At 42.3% G+C, this 22,486-nt stretch overlaps 1 protein-coding gene across 1 annotated transcript in view; it reads left to right on the plus strand.

Annotated features, from left to right (window-relative positions):
• Positions 1 to 12,940, plus strand: part of LOC147462395 (polyadenylate-binding protein 2-like) — a 50,112-nt gene extending 37,172 nt beyond the window's left edge. Inside the window, exons 3-8 of the mRNA XM_086483803.1 lie at positions 11,620 to 11,722; positions 11,822 to 11,892; positions 11,999 to 12,102; positions 12,171 to 12,258; positions 12,342 to 12,463; positions 12,544 to 12,940. Coding sequence (XP_086339929.1) covers positions 11,620 to 11,722; positions 11,822 to 11,892; positions 11,999 to 12,102; positions 12,171 to 12,258; positions 12,342 to 12,463; positions 12,544 to 12,592 — 537 coding nt within the window. The 3' untranslated portion in view covers positions 12,593 to 12,940. The remainder of the gene's footprint in view (positions 1 to 11,619; positions 11,723 to 11,821; positions 11,893 to 11,998; positions 12,103 to 12,170; positions 12,259 to 12,341; positions 12,464 to 12,543) is intronic.
• The last annotated feature ends 9,546 nt before the right edge of the window (positions 12,941 to 22,486 follow it).

Here is a 22,486-nt window from a genome sequence, read left to right on the forward strand (position 1 = left end):
CCCTTAGGATTAGGGTTAGGGTTTTTGCAGTTTTAGGGTTTTTGGCAGTAGAATCAAGGTTTGCAGGTTTTAGGGTTAGGGTTTTCAGAATTAGGGTTTGCAGGTTTGAGGGTTAGGGTTTCCAGAATTAGGGTTTTTGCAGTTAGGGCTTTTGGCAAAAATTAGGGTTAGGGTTTTTGCTCTCAGGCAACCACGTCATCACTTTGTGACACTTCTTTTGTTACTTGTTCTTGTTAGGGTTTAGGCCCCCCGGCCGGTAGCTCCGCTCTTCAGTAGGTCGACACGTCAGCAGTTTGTTACAACTACCTTTGCAAACTTTCGAATGAACCGCCAGTAGTAAAAACACAAACCCAAGAAGCTTCTAACTTCATGAACATTCTTCAAATATGGCCGGATCCATCTGTACTCCTACTGTTGAGACGATGTGTCCCAAAAATGTATCTCTGGCAAGAAAAATTCACTCTTGTTGGCATTGATAACTAACATGTGATCTCGCAATGCCTGAAAAACCTGTAGCAGATGGTGTCTATGTTTTGCTTCATCCTTGGAGAAGACTATAATGTCCTCAAAGAAAGTGCCAACAAATGATCTATACTCTCTGAAAATCCTATCCATCATTCGGTTGAAAGTCGCTGGAGCATTGGTATGGTCAAAAGGCATCACCAAAAATTTATATAAATCGAAGCTCGTCCGAAAGGCTATCCTGTAGACATCTCTCGGCGCGATTCGGATCTGATGATATCCGCTTTTCAAATCAATCTTGCTAAAATAAGAGGATCCCTGTAGTCGGTCAAGAATACCATCGATCTTTGGAATCAGAAATTTGTTCTTGATGGTGATTTTATTAAGAGCTTTGTAATCAGTGCACATTCCCAACACCGGAGAGCAGTAAGGTGCAGTATTCACTTGGTTCATAATCTCTTCATTCTGAGCTCGGCTAACACAATAAGGTGGTCGGTTCGGTGGTGTGCTTCCAGGAATGAGATCGATGGTGTGATCCTGAGGACGAGATGGGGGCAACTCGCTTGGCAGGCCCTCAGAGAAACAATCAACATGTGTGTGGAGAAAATCTTGGCGTTCTCTATCGAGTTCAGACATGTTCGTTCTGTGTCCATCATCTAACTCTTTCAAGTAGATCGAGGAAACAAAGAGTCTGGATTTGATTAATTTGGAAAATGGCCGAAGCCGATACAATAGGAACAGACTCGCCCTTCAGTTTTACATGAAGTACAATTTTTCGGCCTTCATCATTTGTCAACATTGCTTTCTTTGCCCGATAATTGACCACAGCGTTGTTTTTATGGTACCAAGGGACTTCTAAGAGGACATCACAACCTTCCAAGGTCATTATGTAAAAGTCCTGGTTATGTAAAAGTCCTCGTGTCCTAAATACCCCTGACAATGCAACCGAAGTTTGCCAATGACAGGTGTAATGGCTGTCCGGTCCGAATGTCGCTAGAACTGCCTCGGTTGGTGGTCCCATCCTGTCGGGTGTAATCTCAAGCCGCGCCGCCAATTCAGGTGAAATAAAGTTGGCCTTGGCTCCTCCATCGAAGAAAATCAGGGCTTCTTGATCTTTCACTTTGCCCCAAGCTCGACAAAATTTTGTACTTTCATCAATCAGGCTTGGGTCAGTACCCATGCAATTTGGTACCAGTTCTGCTTTCATCTTGCCTTTTCTGCCACGTTCCTCTGCTGCTCTCGAACTTTCTGGCCTATCTTCAGTCTGTTCTTGCTGTGAAAAGCGAAGCAAAAAGCAAAGCTTCGGAAAGGGCAAAAAAAAGGCAAAGAAATCCAGATTTCACCCAAATTTTGATAGTTCTATAAAGGAGTCATCTTCTGATAGTTCAAACTCCGATCATCATATGTTCTATGCAAAGAAGAAGCATTTTTTACAGACTCTCTTGGGATTAGAAGTAGATATCTATGATAAGCGTTTTGAACTAGAATATGCCAATCTAAATATCATCCGTATGCCTCACATTTCTTCGAACATTTCTCTTTTAGCTAAGTATGGTGTCATTTGCTCTCAACTATTTAGATTTTCTCGTCTTTGTTCTAGTAAATCTGCTTTTGTTGTTCAATCTTGCCGTCTTATTTCGTTACTAGTTGAAAAAGGATACTCATTTAAAAGAGTCATGAAAAACGTTCGTTCGTTCATTTTTGCATCGTAGTAAGTTTATTTTTAATGTTTCTTCCTTTGGAATGTTCAAGAAAATCAGTAGTAAATTAGTACCTAACCTCCTCAAGAGAATTAAAGGACTCCTTTTTGCTGATGACCTGGTTCTACTTGCTAACTCTCCTGAAAGCCTACAAACGAGCCTTGAGAAGGTAAGTGAATGGGCAAAGACCTGCGGCATGACCTTTGGAATTGACAAATGCATGGTCATGGTGTTCCACGGAGACCTGCAGGATCTCTCTATGAGGATCTTTATTCTGGGTGGTGAGATGGTTGCAATGGGTGAAAGGTACAAGTACGTTGGCATCGACGTAGACTCGACCTTTTCCATTCAACGCATCGTCAAGGAGCGAGCAAACAAGGGGAGGAAAAGTCTATTCGCATGCTAGCACCTACTAGCGCACGAGCCATCCCTATATGGTCTCGACTGACTGTTTTTAAGGCGTGCGTATATCCAGTGATTTGTTATGGAGCGGAAATTATGGGGGCCCACGATCAGCGTGTCCTTCACTCTCTGCAACGCCTCGTCGCCACCGGGATGCGAATGTTACTCGGAAAGAGAGAAGGTCAACCTCTGAAGGGACGACAACTCTCCATCACGAGTTTAACATACCAACCGTACCTGTCTTTTGTGGGGGACAACGAGCAAGGGCTTTTGACAAGTACCGCTCGGTTTCATCTACCTGGATAGGCTCCTTGGTAAACAAGAAGCCTAAGAACCAACCGTACAAGAAGTGGACTTGGACGACAAGAACCCAGAATTGGATGAATAAGTATATCCCAGCGGCTGACTTTAGCTCAGTTCGCTACCACGCATGGGACAAGTGGGAGGAGAGGCATTCGTGCTTGGCGTTGGAGCCCTATAAGGAGGCCGGCTTTGAACAAACACGTGGATACATGCTGCAGCTCAATAGGAGCACTATAGTGAATAGGAAGGAGGAGAGAATGCTGGCTCTTGCGAGAGTAGGTGGGCTCAAACTGGCGGATATCTACATGCGCGGACACAGCATTTGCACGCTGTGCTCCCAGTTAGAGGGTTGTTCGCTTTCGCATTTGCTGATGAACTGTTCGGCGGTCGATGAATCTAGGGGGAGGTGGCTAGACCGATTCAACTCCACCTTCAATGTAATCGACCCTTCGTTGGACCCTGAAGAAAGGACCGTTATCCTCCTTGGTGGGGAGGCTCGCGGGAAGCGGATGTCCTTCTCGGTACGTCATGATCCGCACTCGAGGGACGGAACCGTAGGGCACGTGCCTGTGGCGAAGTTCCTCGGTGAAGTTGTACCCCAGTATTTGGGTGCTCTGCATAGGCGGATGGGGAGATAATGCTCCCTCTCCTATGTTGTTATTTTGAATCTGATCCCTTCCGAGGGAAATGACGTAATTCTCCCCAAGCGAAGCCAGATGAGCTACAAGAGCGCCCAAGTGCCATCCCCTCCCGAGGGGGTCAACTTCACCTAAAAGGGGTTGGGAGGTGCAAAAGGGAGACACCACCAACCTCAGCGGACGCCATTTGTGAGCTGACGCCCTTCCATCCGGGTATGGCATTTCCTAGGGGAAAACCGTCGGGTTTCAAAGGTTGTTTAGTGAGGTGAGCGATAAGTTACCTGGGGGAGGCAACTCCAAAGGGAAGACCGAAGCAAGTCCCGCAGCATATGGGCCTCTGAACAGAGGTACTTGGTCGCTGTCACGCCCAAATCAAGTTGGCAAAATGGGTCTCTCAAGGGACAAGTCATGGCCCTAAGAGTGTAGATAATTCTGACCTCTCGTAGTCCAGAGGAAACTAGTGACAAAAGCGTCTGCCTTCGGTTTCTGGGTGCATAGTCCTGGTCGTTCTTCTTGTATACTTTTTTGGTGTATGAGGGGAGCGGCCAGGCGTGCCCTACCCGACTCCAAAAACAAAACAAAAAAGTAGTAAATTCAATAGAAGTGGGGAGCTAAAAAGCCCACTTATTGCTTTACTTAATAACACCTTATGTCGTTGTTTTGATCTCTAGCGCTCCTAGTATTTTTACTATAGCTTGACAAATGCTAGCCTTTATCATGGTTGAGTATGCCCATAACCTCCGGAGGGTGATAGAAACTCAGCTCGTTGGTTTTGTAGAGTACGTTCAAAGCATGAATGACGTGTATACAAACCTGCACCTACTCTTGGGCACTGACAACGTGCGTAGGGATTTCATAGCTGTTGTCCAAGCTATACATGAAAAAGGTGATAATCTTATTCTTCCTGGTTGGACAAGTAGCGAAGTTGAGGTCACAAATTGTCAAGTTTGGATCTTTGCTCTTCGTAGGTTTGTAGTAGTATTCATTTTTCGATTTCGTATTAGCTTATGTGAGGACTTAAGAATGTGTTCCTTTAGAAGTTGTGTGAAGTTTGATTTCTAGGATTAAGTTTCTAAGCATGCTTTTTCTAAAAACATTTTTAAGTTAATAATGTTTTGTTTTATCTAGTTTTGTTTCGTAGCAAACGAAGTGATTTAGTTTGTGGTTTTTGTTTTTTCTTTTCTTTTCTTGCTCGCTTTTTTAGTTTTATAAGTGCTTTATTCCCTCTTATAATTCATGAGTTCAGACTATTTTGAACTTATGAAGGTATATACATTTTTACAGAGCCAACCATTATGACTTCCTCGAAGACCAAAGCAAGAAAGCAAAAGAATTCAAAGAAGGTGGACAGTCAATTAAATTTGAATCCTTTTCTAAGATGCTCCGAGGGCTTTGGCCTTCATTTAGCAGTTTGACATAGCCTTCTCTAGAGGCACTACTCAGAGCACTCCAAGATTAGGAGGGCTTCATCTTTCTTCAAAGGAAATGCGCGAACATGGTGGTCCACTCTTCTTCTGAGAAAGGAAGCTCAAGTCAAGTGGGTGAAATTCAAAAGGCTCTTTATCTTCTTGGCTGAGTTGGGAGTTCGAAGGAGATATACGAACCGCTTGGAACCGTCTTCGGATGACCAAGGGAGATTCTTTGGACGCTTATTGCGAGAGATTTTGGGACTCTTTCTAACCAACCTCTTCATTTAAGAGGGTCTCTTTTAAGGAACAGATTGAGCGGTTTGCTGCGGTCTCCCTTCAAAGATCCGAGACTATTGCTTGGAGCAAAAGTCAATTTTTTTTCAAGAATTAATGGGTCATGCGAATCGGGGTTTCTCGATACATTCGGGAAATTTAACTTACCCCACTGATGAGATCTTGACTCAGAGAACCTGACAGACCTCTAACAATCAAAGTAGAAAGCGAAAGAATTCCCAAGAAAAGAAATACACGACCCCGGCTCACTCTTCGAGAGAGGGCCAATTACATCAAAGAAGGGAAGTGTTTTGGTTGTAAGGAACATGGGCACATCTCCTCAAAGTGCCCCAAGAAGGCTCGAGTCAGAAGAGCTAGAAGAACTGTCAGAAGAAGAAGAAGAAGAACTGGGTAGTCCTTCAAATCGTACACGCTTTTTCGGCTTTCTTGCAGAAGATTGACGGCCCAAATAACCAGGGTAGATAGTCTCCTTGCGCTTTTTCACTTGCTTTTTGGATTTATTGTTCGTGTCCAAAAGCTTACTGATTTGCGTCTGAACCACCTCCTGTAAACATCCTCGGAGACTGAGGTTTCTTGATTGTCGGTTTGATGGGTGGTTCTCTGGCTTTCTGCCATTGGGTGTGCACTTCTGCGATGGATTGCTAAGACAAAAATTTTGCAAACTGAAGATTCTTTGCAATTTTAATCATCTGCTTTGTGCACTCATCAACCTACTGTTGACGTTCCATCTCTTGAAGCTCGTACTGAGTAGGCCGAGGTGGCCCGTACTCTTCCTCTATTAATTCGGTTGAATCTTCTTCGTGATCTGCTCCCGCATCAGCAGATGCAGAAGAAGTCGAGTGATTCTTCTTGGAATCCACAAGTGTCGCAAGAAAAGGATCGGATTTCCCGGTAGAAGAGAAATCGGCCGCGCTCTGATACCACTGTAACAAACTTGGATACCCCAAGTCAAGATTCTACTACGACACAGAAGAGTTTCACTTCAGAACAGTTCACAAAAGACGACACGGCCTGGCGTAGTTCCGTGCCCAGAGGTATTGGCCCCAAGCCCCTCTCGGTATTTGTATTTATATTAATCTGTGTGTAAAGTACAAGAGCCCGTGGGTGCTCACTCTGTCTTTGCATCCAAATGCCCAGAGAAGTGAGACCATTGGGCGTATTTATTCTTACAAGGGATGCCCAAAAGCAGAGCCCCAAAAACTTTCAAACTCAAAAGCCATTGATCTCCAAAAGCTGTAGCACTAAAAATTGCCCAAAAAGCTGTCAGCGTAATCTGCGAAAAAACCGTACGGCTTGTCAGCACAAAAAGCGGAGCATCCTATTGTTGTCCGTACGGCCTGCCCCGTGAGCCTGTCAGCACGTTCTGCGGGATTCCGTACGTTGCTACCACGTCAGCCTATCGGCACATTTCTCGAGATTCCATATAGTCAGTCGTGTGTGTTTCTCTGGGGGCCTGCCACGTCTCCAATTTGTGACAGCCCTAAAAGCAATTAAATTAAAAAACAATTGGTTTAAAAGCAATAAACTTAAAAGCAAATAGGTCCAAAAGCAACTGGTAGAAAAGCCACCGTCGCAATTTGTGGGAAATCCGTACAGGCTGTTGGGCGATCATAGATTGGTTATTAATGCCATAAAGAGTGAGTTTTTCTTGCTGGAGATACATTTCTTGGGACACATCGTCTCAGCAGTAGAGGTACAGATGGACCCGACCAAAATTGAGACTATCTGCGGTTGGCCTGACCTAAAGAATGTTCACGAAGTTCGAAGCGTTCTGGGTTTGTGCTCTTATTATCGGCGGTTGATTCGGAAGTTTGTAGAGATAGCTTCACCTTTGTATTTATTGACTCAAAAAGGGGTCCCCTTTCACGTGGGGACCGTTAAGAGGTGACTGCCTTTCAGATGCTTAAAGAAAAATTGACTACCAAATTAGTCTTGGCTTTGCCAGATTTGCAAAAGCCGTTCGAAGTTTATTGGGATGCTCTTAGGAAATTTCATCGTGATTTTGTAATTTCTTACGTAGATAAATGCTCTAATAACTTTGTTGTCACGTACAAAAAGTTCTATTTAGAATGTTTGCTAGGTGAAGTAAACTCTCAGACTTACAATGATTGTGATCTTTCAATTCACGAGGTTATCTTGAAATATCAAGACTTTTGTAAGTCTTTTGGTTTCAAGTGCCAGCCTAAATTACCTTTTTTATATACCGTTTGGAAGTTCCACAAGAACCTTATAAAGCCTAGATTTATAGCTGCTTCTTGTAACACCTCTTTGACCGAGGTTTCCAAATGGCTTAGTTATTGTTTCAAAGCTATTTTACCTAGCGTAAATGAATTGTGGAAAAATATGCTAAAGGAAGCAGACGTACCTACCGATTCAAGTTGGATTTTAAATGATTCAGAAGGTGTGATTCCTGTTTTAAAGTTTTTGAACTCTTCAAGAAGCCTTAAGGAGAAATCTTCTCCTTTATGTCTCCAAACTTTTGACTTTACTACGCTATACACGAAGCTAAATTTGGAGGACCTTAAATTTAGAGTCAAGTCTCTTATTTCAAAAGTTTTTGCGTACAAGCTTGAGAAGGATGGGTACAAGGCATTGCTAGTAGAAAAGTCAGCCTTGAACTTTGACTTTTTATGGTTGAAAAGTAAGAATGTAGATGTAGACAAAGGAAGAAAGAGATTCACCCATAGTTACCCGGAACGCGGAACGGGAACGGCGACGAGATCCCCGCGGAACGGGGGAACGGCGCGGAACGGGAGGTATAAAAAACACCCAAATAGTGCATTTTTTAGCTCCTTGTGTTTAAATACAAGCAGTATTAGAGTGCTTTGACTCTAATACTCACAAAAAACTCGTTTTGAAGACCATTCAACCTTGCTATGACTAGATGATGAGAGAGAGAGAGAGAGAGAGGGGGGGAGAGACTCGAGAGAGTGAGAGGGAGAGGGAGGGATTTGAGAGAGTGGGAGGGAGAGGAAGAGAGCTTGAAGGCTTGAAGCCTTGAGCCTTGAGAGAGTGAGTCTTGAGAGGGAGAGATCTTGAGAGTGTGAGAGGGAGAGAGCTTGAGCCTTGAGGATTAGCTTGTGGAGAGAAAGGGGAAGGGGGGTCCATTTTATGAGTCCTTGAGGCCTTGCACACTTCAAAAAGAAGCCCAAACATTTACTTCAATTTTTTCAATTTTTACCAAATTTGTTTGTAGCCGTTGGCCGTTCCAGGGGCGTTCCGGAACGTTCCGGGGGCGTTCTGGAACGTTTCGGAACGGCCGTTCCGGTTTGAACTGGCCACTCGGAACGTCAGACGTTCCGGGACGTTTCGGAACGTTCGAGAAGGGAACTGCCCCCCGGAACGCTGGATCGAGGGCTAGGGGGCGTTCCCCGGTAACTCTGGATTCACTAAGATTGTAGATGACATGGATATCATATCTTGGTTAGATTTTCTTTTGGACAATTTATATATAACCATCGGCGACTCTCTTTTCAAGCATACAATTGGTATCCCTATGGGCACCAATTGTGCTGTTTTTCTTACTAATTTCTATCTTTTTACTTATGAGTTTGATTTTATGGAGCGTCTTGTCCTTGCTAACACTTGCCGAATATTTTTACACAAGTTATGCAATGTAAGACGCTTTGTAAATGATCTTTTTGTCCCTGACGTTGCTTTTTTTCAAGCTTTTATGTACTTGAATTCGAGTTCTGTAGGCGGAAGAATTTATCCCAAGGAGTTTTGTGAACTCAATTGTACCACAAATAGTGATTGTTGTGCCTTTTTAGACCTTAAGATTTTTCAGACTCCCTTGGGATTAGAAGTAGATATCTATGATAAGCGCCTTGAACCAAAATATGCCAATTTAAATATCATCCGTATGCCTCATATTTCTTTGAACATTTCTCTTTTAGCTAAGTACGGTGTCATTTGCTCTCAACTATTTAGATTTTCTCGTCTTTGTTCAAGTAAATCTGCTTTTGTTGTTCAATCTTGCCATCTTATTTCTTTACTAGTTGAATAAGGATACTCATTCAAAAGAATCATGAAAAACATTCGTTCATTTTTGCATCGTAGTAAGTTTATTTTTAATGTTTCTTCCTTTGGAATGTTCAAGATAATCAGTAGTCAATTCAATAGAAGTGGGGAGCTAAAAAGCCCACTTATTGTTTGACTTAATAACACCTTATGTTGTTGTTTTGATCTTTAGTGCTTCTAGTATTTTTACTATAGCTTGACAAATGCTAGCCTTTATCATGGCTGAGTATGCCAATCACCTCTGGAGGGTGATAGAAACTCAGCTCGTTGGTTTTGTAGAGTACGTTCAAAGCATGAATGACCTCTATATAAACCTACACCTACTCTTGGGCACTGACGACGTGAGTAGGGATGTCATAGCTGCTGTCCAAGCTATGCATGATAAAGGTGATAATCTTATTCTTCCTGTTTGGACAAGCAGCGAAGTTGAGATCACATATTGTCAAGTTTGGTTCTTTGCTCTTCGTAGGTTTGTAGTAGTATTCATTTTTCGATTTCGTATTAGCTTACCCGAAGACTTAAGAATGTATTCCGTTAGAAGAAGTTGTGTGAAGTTTGATTTCTAGGATTAAGTTTTTAAGATGTCTTATTTTTTTTTTGCTTAAAGTTGAGTACTTGTTTTAAGCCAAGTAAGTTGCATCAACATATTTTACACATGCTTTTTCTAAAAACATTTTTAAGTTAATAATGTTTTGTTTTATTTAGTTTTGTTTCGTAGCAAACAAAGTGATTTAGTTAGTTTGTTTGTTTGTTTTTGTTTTTCTTTTCTTCTCTTGTGTCCCTTGCTTTTATAGTTCTATGAGTGCTTTAGTCCCTCTTATAATTCGTGAGTTCAAACTTTTCTGAACTTATGAAGGTATATTTATTGTGATGCTTGTGGTTGTAGTGTGGGAGCGGTCTTGATTCAAGAAGGCTATGTGATTGCTTATGAAAGCAAAATGTTTTCAATGCCATAATTAGTAGCACTATGAGAAAGAGCTATTGGTAGTGATCCACGCTCTTACACAGTGGTGACACTTTTTATTTGGAGCCGACTTCACAGTTTTTACAGATCATTAGAGTCTACGCTTCTTCTTGTCACAGAAGCAACTTTCGAAAAAGCAGATGCGGTGGGCTGACATCTTGTCACAGTTTCACTTCTAGATTGTCCATGTTCAGGGACATAAAAATTTAGTGGCAGTCTTGGCTATTTCCGAGATTCATCATAGAAGCTTCGAGAATATGGCTGATGAGTACGCCACAGATCGTGACTTTGCGGACATTTTTACTTGGATACACAATGGGGAGACAGTTCTAGGGGTTTTCCTTTCCCTCAAAGGTTGTGTAACACACAACATTGTTTTCTTCATCCGGTAGACATGCCGTATGGAAAACTGTGTAGCCTTTGAGGGAAAAGGTCTCGACAGAGTGCCATTTGTCCACCTTTTACGGGTCACCGCGGCATTGATACCACCATGAAGGGTGTGGAGCGTTACTTCAGAAGTGATCGCTCCCACCTAGAAGAGCTAGAACGAGACAGACAGCCATTTCTCGCTACACGTACATAAAATTTCAGCTATTGGGCTAATGATTAACACGCATTCTCTTGCGTCAGAATAGTTCCAAGACGGAAAACAATGCAATCTGCTCTGGTTCATGTAATTGTAAGAATCAGTTGATTTACTAATAGAAAAATCTCGTGAAAAAGGGGGGGGGGGGGGGGACTAGCCCATCATTTGGTCCTCTTGAGATCAGGGCCACTTGTATTTGAAATCACTCTAGTAGAGAGGTAGCATCTCTTCTTGTATGGTTTATTAGTAAACTTTAAGGGCCTTTTATGTAGAACAGCTGCTTTTTTCTCTGAATTCTATCCAGCATTTCTGGTCATAATTCTAATTTGTATGCTTGTCTTCCAAAATGTCTCCCACTATGATTGGCAAATTTGTGGTTGAAGTACAACGAATTAAACTGTGAAATTTTCAGCCTGGTCTGTATATTGGTGCTTTTTGGTTTGGTTTGTTACTTGAAACCTGTCAATAAAATTTCAGCAATGCTACTAAAGTGGCTGATCCAGGTTCTCAACCGGTGTCTGAAACAGAACCTATGTCATTTTCAAACCTGATTGCTTGTTTAAGAGATGTGTCTCCTAGCTTGTACCTCCCTATTGTGTAGGACATCGACTAACATGTGATTCATGGTCGCATTAAAACTATTCTTTGGATTTTTTTTTTCACAATTTGTGCTGGTTCACAGTCGAACTCAAACTTTCTATACAGCTGCTCTTATGCTTTCTAGGCTGCATGGAGGTCGCCTATTGCTCCTCATAAAATTTAATGTAGCTGACCTTCAGTATTTTAGACAAGCACAGCATGTGTGCGTGTTTCTTATCTTTCGAGGATTGCATGTCCGCAGGAGCTAGAGGAAATGAAACGGCGGCTCAAAGAAATGGAGGAGGAAGCAGCAGCTTTACGGGATATGCAAGCAAAGGTTGAGAAGGAGATGGGCACTGTTCAAGGTATGGTTTCGCATGAATCTTGTCTGAGATCTGCTTATCAGTGTGTGCTCTAGCTAAGATGCAAACTAGCTAATAATGCATATCTTTACTTGTCTGCAGACCCTATGGGTGCTGCACCCAGTCAAGCTAGTAAAGAAGAGGCAGATTCACGCTCAGTGTTTGTGGGCAATGTATGTTAACAGGCTGAAGAGATGATATAGGCAGGATTTTGACATGGTTAATTTGTCTTAGAACAAGCAATACAACGTTGATGTGCTTTTGCTTTTGATGCTTCAGGTTGATTACTCTTGTACCCCTGAAGAAGTGCAGCAGCATTTTCAATCATGTGGGACTGTGAACCGTGTCACCATACTTACTGATAAGTTTGGGCAGCCAAAAGGGTATGATGCTATGGTTTTAGTGGACAGCTTTTTTCTTGGTGGATGCTTCATGTTCGATATGTTTGCAGGTATGCATATGTTGAGTTTGTTGAAATGGAAGCGGTTCCAAATGCACTTCAATTAAATGAATCGGAACTTCATGGGCGTCCATTGAAGGTGGGGGTTTGTGTGAATACACGTACTTTCTAGAATGGGAGAGCTGCAGAAGCTGATATTTGTTGGATTTTATGATCATGCAGGTAACTGCTAAAAGAACCAATGTTCCAGGTATGAAGATATTCAGAGGTCGGCGTCCCAATCCATATTACGGATATATGCCACGCAGGCCTTACATGCCTACTTATGGTTATTCTCCATATGGGTAGGATTTCTCTCAAACCCCTTTTCTTTTTCCTTACCTACATAGAAAACAGCGACTTAATATTTTGACACGTATTGCAGGAAATATCCACGATTTCGAAGACCTTTTCGGTATCGACCATATTATTGAGCTGCTGGGCTGAGGGCTCATTTGTATCACTTAAGATTGTTGTAGGGGGGAAGAAATTTGTGGGTTGAAGCCAAAACCTTCCCAATTGCCTGTTCAAATGATTGAATCAGAAACCTCTATACATAACACCGGGAGATCAAACATGTCTTGCGTTGAGATTGTCCAGAAAGGTTGAATGTCTGGTCTAGGACTTGCAGGTAGAGATTGTAGGGAAGGGTTTCATTCGAGTTGGATGTTTGAGTAACGACTCGAAAATGTAGAAAAGTGGAAATTTCTTTTAGTTTTTTTGGGTATGTGCTGCTAATCAAGTTTTGAGAAGAAGCTTATGAAATCATTGATTTTTTTCTATTGCTTTTCTAACGAAGCTCTCTGGAAAAGTTTGATGTCTGTGTGGAGCAGGGATTTCGTGTTTTGAAGAGGAGCTATTTTTTGCAATGTGTAAGTTTCTGGGATTTGGCTGCAGTAACTTTGAACCTAGCTTGTACGGGGGGATTTATAAGTGCGATATAAGGCAGGTAATCAACGACCTTCCTATTTTTAGTGGCGCTTAAAGGTTTTTGACACAAGGCAGATGGACAATTTTACAGTTTATTACTGTGTTGGGACCTTGTTCGTGCAGCTATTCGATTTATTCAACCACTGCTGCACCCATCCATCCTGTCCAGTTCGAAGTACCTAGGTACATATTGGCAGTTTTACCGAAATTATCACTTCAAGGAAAAGAAAGAAGCGCTTAGCTGTCATATGTGACCGGTTCTTGATCAGACTACCTGAAACATAGGCAGCTTGAAGAAGAGGGGCGTTTTGGTATCATCATATGAGGAGTTGTCTCTCAGCCTATTATAGGAACCTTGTATGATTGTGTCCTTAGTATGTCCTCACATCATGGTATAAAAAAAGAAGCTTATAGTCATAGAGAGGCTGGAAAATGATTTTAAAAGGGAAAAAAGGGATGAGGAAAAAAAGTCCAAAGAAAGAAGATGAATTAGAAAAAAAAAGCGAAAAGGAAAAAAGATTTGAATTATGAGAAAGAAAGAAAAAAGTTTTGTGAAGGAGTTAGAAAGATTGAAGAAAAAAGAGATGAATGAGGAAGGAAAAAAGCCATCAGGGAAAAAGAGTGGAGGTATAAGAAAAAAAGAACGTGTCTCATAAATAAGATAAAAGAGTTGATTAAGAAAGACACAAGAAAAAAAAGGTCAAATGGAAGAGGACGAAAAGAGTAAGGATTACGGATGTTTAAGGAAAGGATCTGGAAAAGCCAAGAATAATCAATAACCTGCGATTTTACTTTTCCGTGTGGGGATTGTGCAAGACTTGTATATGTGCAATGCTTGTTGTTCTTTTGAAGAATAACAAGACTTGCCTCTTATGTTCTCTATTGTAAGAACCTTTACTGTATCTATAAATATTTGAATTGAAGCTAACTGGATGTACATTCTTTACAATTTGTTGTTGCTTATGTGATTTTTTTTTCTTACCAGTGTTCTGTTTCCTCTTATGACTATCGATATATTAGCTACTTGTTTTTCCCGCAGAAAATAGAATTGTTTATGAGGTTTTGTTGCAGACAATTGATGGTTTGATTAAACATCTTGGACATGAGGCAAGCAACTAAGGGTCAGGAATGGGTTGGGTAGTAAGGAGAGAGAGGTTCCATGAGCTCATAGTTGCCAAGAAACCTGTTTCCTCCGCAGAAGATCTTGGGGAAAAGTTTCTGAAACCTCATGTTTCCGTAGCTCACATTTCTTTCGAGACTGAAAGTTTTGATTGTGTGGCTCCCATCCGTTCTGTTTGAAGCTTGACCAAATCCAGTTTTATGAGTAAAAAGACCAGGCATAGGAGATGCTGCAATACATTTAAGCACATTCTTCCGGCACATTTTTTTGCTGAGGAGGATGGGCATACTGTATGTGGTGAAAGGTTCGGTTGTGGGACATATTCAAGGAATATGATAATTTTCTCACTATTAGCACTTCGAATGGCTTCTTAAGAGCAGTTCAGCACGTATGAAAATAGTCAGAGATGTTTACTTAGTTTCAATTTATTAGGCTATCTAGTAAGCTATTTGTTGTACCTGCGATTGTAATGTTGTCAAACATACTTGGGCAGTGGGCATATCCTCACATGTTCCCTACCTTTTAGGTTTGTTGCATGTTAGCAGCAGCAAGTACATCCAATTTTTACCTTTTTGGGGTGTAATTCCTTCTTTCAAGTACATCTTATTGCTAGGCTCTGAATCTTTGTACGAATATATGTTTTTTTTTTTTTTGGTGATGGGTGGGGGGCAGGTATCGGTACCTGGTTCTCCACTTATAGCCATTGATGGTGTTGATGTGATACTTAGTTATGCACACAATATTGGGCAATGGAAGAAATGCCCTCTGGACCTGGCGATCATAGTGTTATTTTCACCAGATCGTTTTCAGCTCTCGACTTATAAAAGGGCAAATTTGGGCAGTCTTTGGTTTCCTTCAGTTTTTTAAGTACAACTAAGTTAAAAAATGCAGTAGACAGACCTGGTGGTTGATGTTCATTATTTACTGCAAGGTTCATTACGTTATATTATTCACAAAGAAATACTATGTTAGGCACCCGTTCCTTATTTACTTATATACCGATATCAAGTCAGGTACTGTAATTGTTATTCTCTCGACTGTGTATGGAAGATCGAGTACTTTAAGCAGGAGTGTGAGTCTTGATGCAGTGGAGCAAAACATGAGTATTCATCGGGGTCCATTGTTGAAAAGTACTGGGAAGAACAATAGTTTAATCTTATTGCCTTTCGATAAGTGCAATAAAAAAACAATTTTGGGCATGCACATTTTTTTTGGCTGAGTTTGAGGCAATTTTTCTGTAGAGCTTGCGGCTTTTGCTGCATTTTATTTTTCCAAGGCCTCCTTTTGGAGAAAATTTTGAGTTTGAACATGTACAAGAAGGTCAAAAGGTATGTGGGACGGGTTGTTGATGATCTGCTGATCCACAGGGGATGGCCATTGTTAAAGTGTTATAAATACCCTACAATGGTAGATACATTCTTTTTGTTTGATTCAAAAAACTCCTTATGGAATTCAGTGGAAGCTCCTATTAGCGACTGTGGCTGAGCCCTGGTGCGAGTGCTGCTTATGAAGTCTCCAGTACATTCACCTGGGAATTGCCACTAGTGCTTGAAATAGAGAGGTGTCGTGAGGATGTCTCTCGATAAGAGAGCCATAGGTAAGGGGTGATGTGCAAGAGGGTGGTGGAATGATAATATTAATACTACTGTGGTGAAGCAGGAATGTTTGTTGGCTGCAACCTTTAAGGGATCGAGATGAACTTTATTTTTAGGTGAAGATGGTGGATTTTGATTGCAGGTATCCTGGCTCATTACTTCCCTACGCTGGGTTACCTTGTTTTGATTGGTGATTTGGAAGAGGGGTATAGTGGCAGCAAAAAGCTTTGTAGAGGGTGTTGGCTCACGGTAAAACAGAGGTGATTGTCTTTCACACTCTACATCTGGCGGGCAGTGCATGCAAGCTGATATAGACATAGTAGTGTGGGTTGTCAGCACAGGATTGGAGACAGATGGTGAAGACAGGAGTCTGCTCTTCACAAAATGGTGAGAGCAGGCTTTGCAGTGAAGGCAGTCGAAGGTCCATCCAGAAAACGAGTTTAATTGATGGGTTAAATGCATAGCAACCAAGAATCATGTTTCTGGGCTTTGAAACCTCAAAAACTTGAAGCGCCTGAAACGTTTCAGAAACGACTTTTTGAACTAATTGGCAAAAAGGCAGGCTACTTTCGTCTAATAGTTTTCTTACCAAAATGGCTGTTTTCTGGTTTGCTGTGAGGTTTCTAGGTTGCACAAGCTGTTATTTCTGATGGGTGAAGTGAGTGACGTTTCTCTCTCTTGCACAAGTTCTTGTGGCTAGCTTCAGTAGCCGTACGATTGCTTTTCTTGTTCCTCTCTCTCTCTCTCTCTCTCTCTTCTTTGTGGATTTCCCCAAAGAGTTTGACGGTCCCACGGGAGAGGCTCTTTCAGAGTTTGGGGATACCTTCATAGATGATACGTGCCATCTATGCTCTCTATGAGATGGTGATTGGGAGAGTTCGTTACGTGATATGTTCTAGCACCATTGGTGTTAAGCAAGGATGCCCCATCTCCTCGACCCTCTTCGGGCTCTACATCGATGAGATCTCCAACCACATCCTACGAGCGTGAGGGATAGGAGTTGACCTAGCAGGTACTCCAATCTACATTATGCTATATGTTGATGACATTGTATTGATCTCAGAGTCACCAGACGGTCTACATAGCCATCTAAGAGCTTTGGATGAGTTATGTACAAAAAGGGGACTCACAGAGAACCTTGGGAAAACCAAGGTCGTGATCTTCCACACCAAGGAATGCGACTCCCAGGTAGATGTAGGAGGTGACCACCTCTACTGCTCCTCCTCCTGTTGTAAATGTGGTTGCTCGTTGGACTGATTGGGAACCCTTTTTCCGTGGCACTGGTCGCCTTTGACACACTCGAGGATCTGCAGCATTGGCCATGTTAGAGTGGAGATGCCATTAGGCACACTTTCAGGAGTCTTGCACGAAGGGGTGGCTATTCAACACAGCAGTAGTGTGATTGAGAGACCATAGATCGATATGATTTCTCGCCCAACTTCTCGAGGCAAGCACACAGTGCCACATGACATCATCAAGGTAGAGCTTGCCACCCCCCCATGGTAGTGGGAGGCACTCTTCCAAACGGTCTGCTTTATAGAGAGAGAGAGAGAGAGAGAGAGAGAGAGAGAGAGAGCAATCGATCACATGGCGAGAATTTAAGTCATCTATACAGATAGCAGAGTCTGGGTACGATAGAGCATGGTACAGAGATTGTTCGGAGCACACGGCCTTGACCTTGAGAGTTTGCCACCTTTCGAGTACGACCTCGACTCCCCCCAGCTTCATCTCTCACGTATTGAGAGAAACATAGTGATCCGACATGATCTATAACAACTCCATATCAGACATACTTAGATCACATCACCCCTCCAGCAGAAGATGTCGCACTACAAAGATCATTTTCTTACCATACTGGAGGACGGGTTCATACAATGCCCACGCTATATAGACGCCTACATGCCACACAACTCATGGGTGGTGATTGTTCAGCTCAGAGTGTCATTAGATAGGCTAGAGATTGAGGTGGACCGATTCATGACATTCCTAGGGAGGAGAGAGTGTGTAGAGTATGCAGAGAGAAAGTGTAGAGTGATGAGCATTTTGTTTGTAGATGCAGAGCTTATGCGGATATAGGCAGATACAAGCCACTATTCATAGGGCAACTTACCCTCTGCGAGATCATGCACTCTCGAGATCAGATAGCTGGGGTGCTATTTGCTAGTGATATAGAGGCACAAGACTTCTGCAGCTAACTATTGAGACTCGAAGACAATCACAACTTACAAATTTCTTTCAGAGAGCTACACCCCTTCAACTTTGAGACCCATCGAGAGGAGTGACCCTTCGTAGGCTGAGGTGAGCCGGGCCAGACGATGCCCGCGTGCTACTAGATGCCAGGCCCCACGACTCCACCGTAGACAAATTGAGGAGAGCCACATTCGAGCACATTGAGTTGCTGAGGAGAGACGAGCCCAGATGATGGCTCACCGTGTGGCGTTCATTAGGGCAGCCATTGTTCTCGACCTTCCCATATGCTACATTTTACATCCCGCCATTAGCACAAGATGGAGCTGGTTAGATTGATGCATTTGCATGGTTGTACTATGCTAAGCATATAGACATGCACATATCCGTAGTACTAGAGCTCCACTTATCCCCACATATCTGTGTCTTTTATTCTGTACCAACTTGAACTATTTTGTCTTTTCTGATAGACAAAAGACATACACATGTATACTTGATTTGTCTCTTCGGCCTCACATAGACGTCAAAAAGCTTTCTTTCTTTCTCTCTCTCTCTCTCTCTCTCTCTCTCCCCCCTTCCTTTTCCCCTCTTCACATTTTTCTCCTCCTGTAATTCTCTAATCCTATCCTCCTATTTACCTTATATTTTAATAAGAGTCTAATTTATTGCTTGGACAATTTGCTTTTTTTTAAAAAAAAAACGTTAAATTTGTAGAAGTTTGCAATCGACAGAGTCAATTTGTCCACTTTTTCGGCTTATGAAGGTTTTCCCAATTTGTCCAATGGTGGCTATCAGAATAATATCTACGACATGCAACTCCTTTTGTGCAATCCAGTAGAAAAATCTTTTTCTGGTGCTTTGCCTACCATGAGAGCAAAGGGAGAAATTTGTACGTTATAGAGGTGGATGAAGTATCCGTGAGAGGCATAGCTTACAAGCACTCGCCTAGAATGACGCTAGGCTCCTAAGTGTGATAGAAACTCAGTTCGTGATGCATGCTCTTGTGAACGTGTGTGTGTGTGGCGTGTTGTTTGGGTGGGGGGGGGGGGGCGGCGGCGGCGGCGGGGGGGGGGGGACAGCAAAGGGAGAAATTCGTACGTTATAGAGGTGGATGAAGTATCCGAACTTGAGGTTAGAGGCAAAGTTTACAAGCACTCGCCTAGAATGACGCTAGGCTCCATTATGACTAAGTGTGATAGAAACTCAGTTCGCGATGCATGCTCTTGTGAATGTGTGTGTGTGTGTGTGTGTGTGGGGTTGGGGGGGGGGGGGGGGGGGAGCAGGCATATACTGGTACCTAGTTCTACACCCACTATTGGGCATTGCCGAGGTTAGTGGGGATGTCGTGGTATTAGTCAATACTATGCATACGGTGTTATTGTCTTGTGGGTGACTAACATGAGTCTATACCTTGCACTTCCTTTTGTAAATTTGGGCTTATCTTGGATTCATGTAGGTATATTTTTAGTCCTATAGTGGGCATGTGGACTTCACTTTGTGAAGTTTACATCCGAGTTATGACCAGTTGATATTGTGCCAATTCTTTCTATCCTTTGTGGTGCGTATGCCTTGTCATTTAAAGCTTCTAATGCTAGGCTCCATTATGACTGAATCTGCCTTGCATCTCTAGAGTTATGATAGAAACTCAATATGTAGATCTTTGTATTTATGGCGCGTGTGGTGTGAGAGCATATATTGGTGTTTTAGAACCACTATTGAGCATCGTGGGAATGTCGTAGTATTTGTTGGAATTAGGGTTGCAGGAAATCCCACACAGTTGGAGAAGAAGAAAGAAGCTCAAGGCACACAATAGAGAGTGTATTACTTAGTGTGCAATGGAAAGATAGATAGCCCTAGAATGATGGGCGTATATACAATGCACGTAGGAGAAAAACCTCCTAGTGAGGGAAAAATGCCCCGGGGGTCCTATGTGTGTTCACACACATCACTACCACATGTATATGGTAAGAAATCCCCCCTCGGAGTGATGCGGTGAACGAGAGCTGGCACATAGAGTAAAGGGAAGTGGAATGGCTTGAGGACATGATTAGTCCACAAAGGGGAGTAAGCCCAAAGCTTTGCGGAAAGCTTTGAACGAGATAATTCCTTTGTGAAAAGATTTGCAAAGGTCCTCTGTTGGCACATAAGCCAAGCTGATCTCTCAGGCTGAGGGCCTCTCCTTGACATAGTGGTAATGCATCTCAATGTGCTTTATGTGAACATGAAAAATTGGGTTCTCCGCAATTGCCAATGCACTCTCACTGTCAGCGTAGATAGTGTTGGCAGTGTCCTTTCCAACACCTAAATCAATCATAAGGCGTCTGAGCCATACACACTCAACCGTAGCTGTGAAGACTGCCCTATACAACAACTAGAAGTGGCCACAGTAGGTTGCTTCTTGCTCAACCATGATATACATGAACTGCCAAGCATGAAACAAAAACCACTTGTGGACACTCGTGTTGCCCAATCTGAGTCCGAAAAAGCATGTTAGTTTGGCGACAATGATCCCCCCTTGGGATAAAACAAGCCAAGATGTAAAGTTTCACTCAAGTAGCGTAAAATCCTCTTGATAGCCTGCAAATGCTTAGACCTTGGGCTATGCATAAATCTGCTGACCTGTGAGACTGCAAATTGAATATCCGGCCTCGTTGGCATACATAAATGACACATCCAACAATAGTTTGGTAAAGAGTGACATCTATAGGATCACCAACATCATGAAGACTTAATTTCAAACTTGTTTCCATGGGAGTGGCAATAGGTTTGCAATCCTCAAGTCCAAACTTACATAGCAATGTTTTTATGTAACTTTTTGGATCACATTGCTTAAACTGTATACCCAAGTAATGATGCAACAGTCCCAAATCTTTCATCTTGAAAGTAGCATTCAAATCAGCCTTAAATTTAGCAATATGTCTCTCATTTGGTCCAGTGATCAACAAATCATCCACATAAAGAACCTTAATGAGAAGTACATCACCCTCACGCTTTACATACAATGTTCTTTCTGTTGGATTGTTACGAAAGCCTCGTTTGACCAAATGAGCGTTAGCCTTCTCATACCAAGCACGAGGAGATTGATTCAACCCATATAAAGCTTTCTTACATCTGCACACTTTGTCCTCTTGTCCTTTCTTGACAAAACCCTGAGGCTGCGTTACATGAACTTCCGCAAATATGTCACCGTTCAAGAAAGCAGTAACAATGTTGGATTGATGTACATCCCAACCAAACTGAGCTGCTAATGCACATAAAAAATGCACAGTAGTCATACGACAAGTGGAAGCAAAAGTCTCTTCATAATCTATGCCTTTTTGCTGTGCATAACCTTTTGTAACAAGTCGAGCCTTATGGCAATCAATCTCACCATCCGGCTTGCGTTTCAACTTGTAAACCTACTTCGTACCAATGGTCTTTTTTCTAGGAGGCAAATCACATAAAGTCCATGTGTCATTTTTTATAAGTGCATCATATTCTGATTGCATGACAGCCATCCAAATTTTTGGATTCTATGCTTCATCAAAAGACAGAGGTTCCTCAACATCATGTAAGCTAGACACAACCAACGCATAACAATCTGATGCATAAGATGCATGGAGAGAACTTGAACGAGTATGCTTAGACAAAGGTGCATCCAATTTACTGTCACGCAAAGTATTCATCAGCCATTTAGGCATACCTTTAGCCTGCTCATTGTCAGCCCTTTCCTCTTCAAGTACATAATATACATTTGCATCAGTAATAGGTTGATCTATAACATTTTCAGAAACCCCCATAGGCTGTACATTTGTCTCATTTGAATTTACATTTGAACTTCCATCGCTGAAAAGAGGCAAGAAAGTGTCATAAATGTCTTGTGAGCTTACATTATGGTCTCTAGTACATGACAACAAGGGCTAAACAGAATCTTCAACAAACACAAGTAGGATACCTGTTAAGTACATAAGTGGCACACATGATGACTTCAAGCCAAAATGAATGTGATAAAGCTTGACTTTTGACCATACATCGTGCCATTTTCGTAAGTGACCCGTTTTTCCTCCTAGAAACACCATTTTGCTGAGGCGTATAAGGCACTGTACATTGATGTTTTAATAGCCGTTGCAATTTCAAAAGCTTATTCGCAAGCGTGAGTTGGTCTCATAGATCACGTGTCCCTATTTGTTGGGTGGACTTGCATCCTCATCAAGTGACTTTTCTTCTTGAGATGACACCTTGACCTTCTTGGTTCTTTCCTCATATGCTTTGCGACGTACATTTTGTTGCATAAGAGTGCGATCCTCATATACATTACAACCCGTTCCTTTGAGGTAGATCCAACTATTGTCAAGGATGATCTTTCTCTTTACCTCATCAGCCATGGTACATACAATAGGTCTTTCTCCCGAGCGAGGGACTCCTTGTTTTCCAACTCGATGTGCACCATAAGCCATGATTCCAGACATGACAAAGTCTGTATCAATAGCAACCGCAAGAGATTGGGGTGTCTCCAT

This window comes from Adiantum capillus-veneris, chromosome 2 (assembly GCF_014529385.1).
Source record: "Adiantum capillus-veneris isolate H3 chromosome 2, ASM1452938v2, whole genome shotgun sequence".
NCBI classification, from domain to species: Eukaryota; Viridiplantae; Streptophyta; class Polypodiopsida; order Polypodiales; family Pteridaceae; genus Adiantum; species Adiantum capillus-veneris.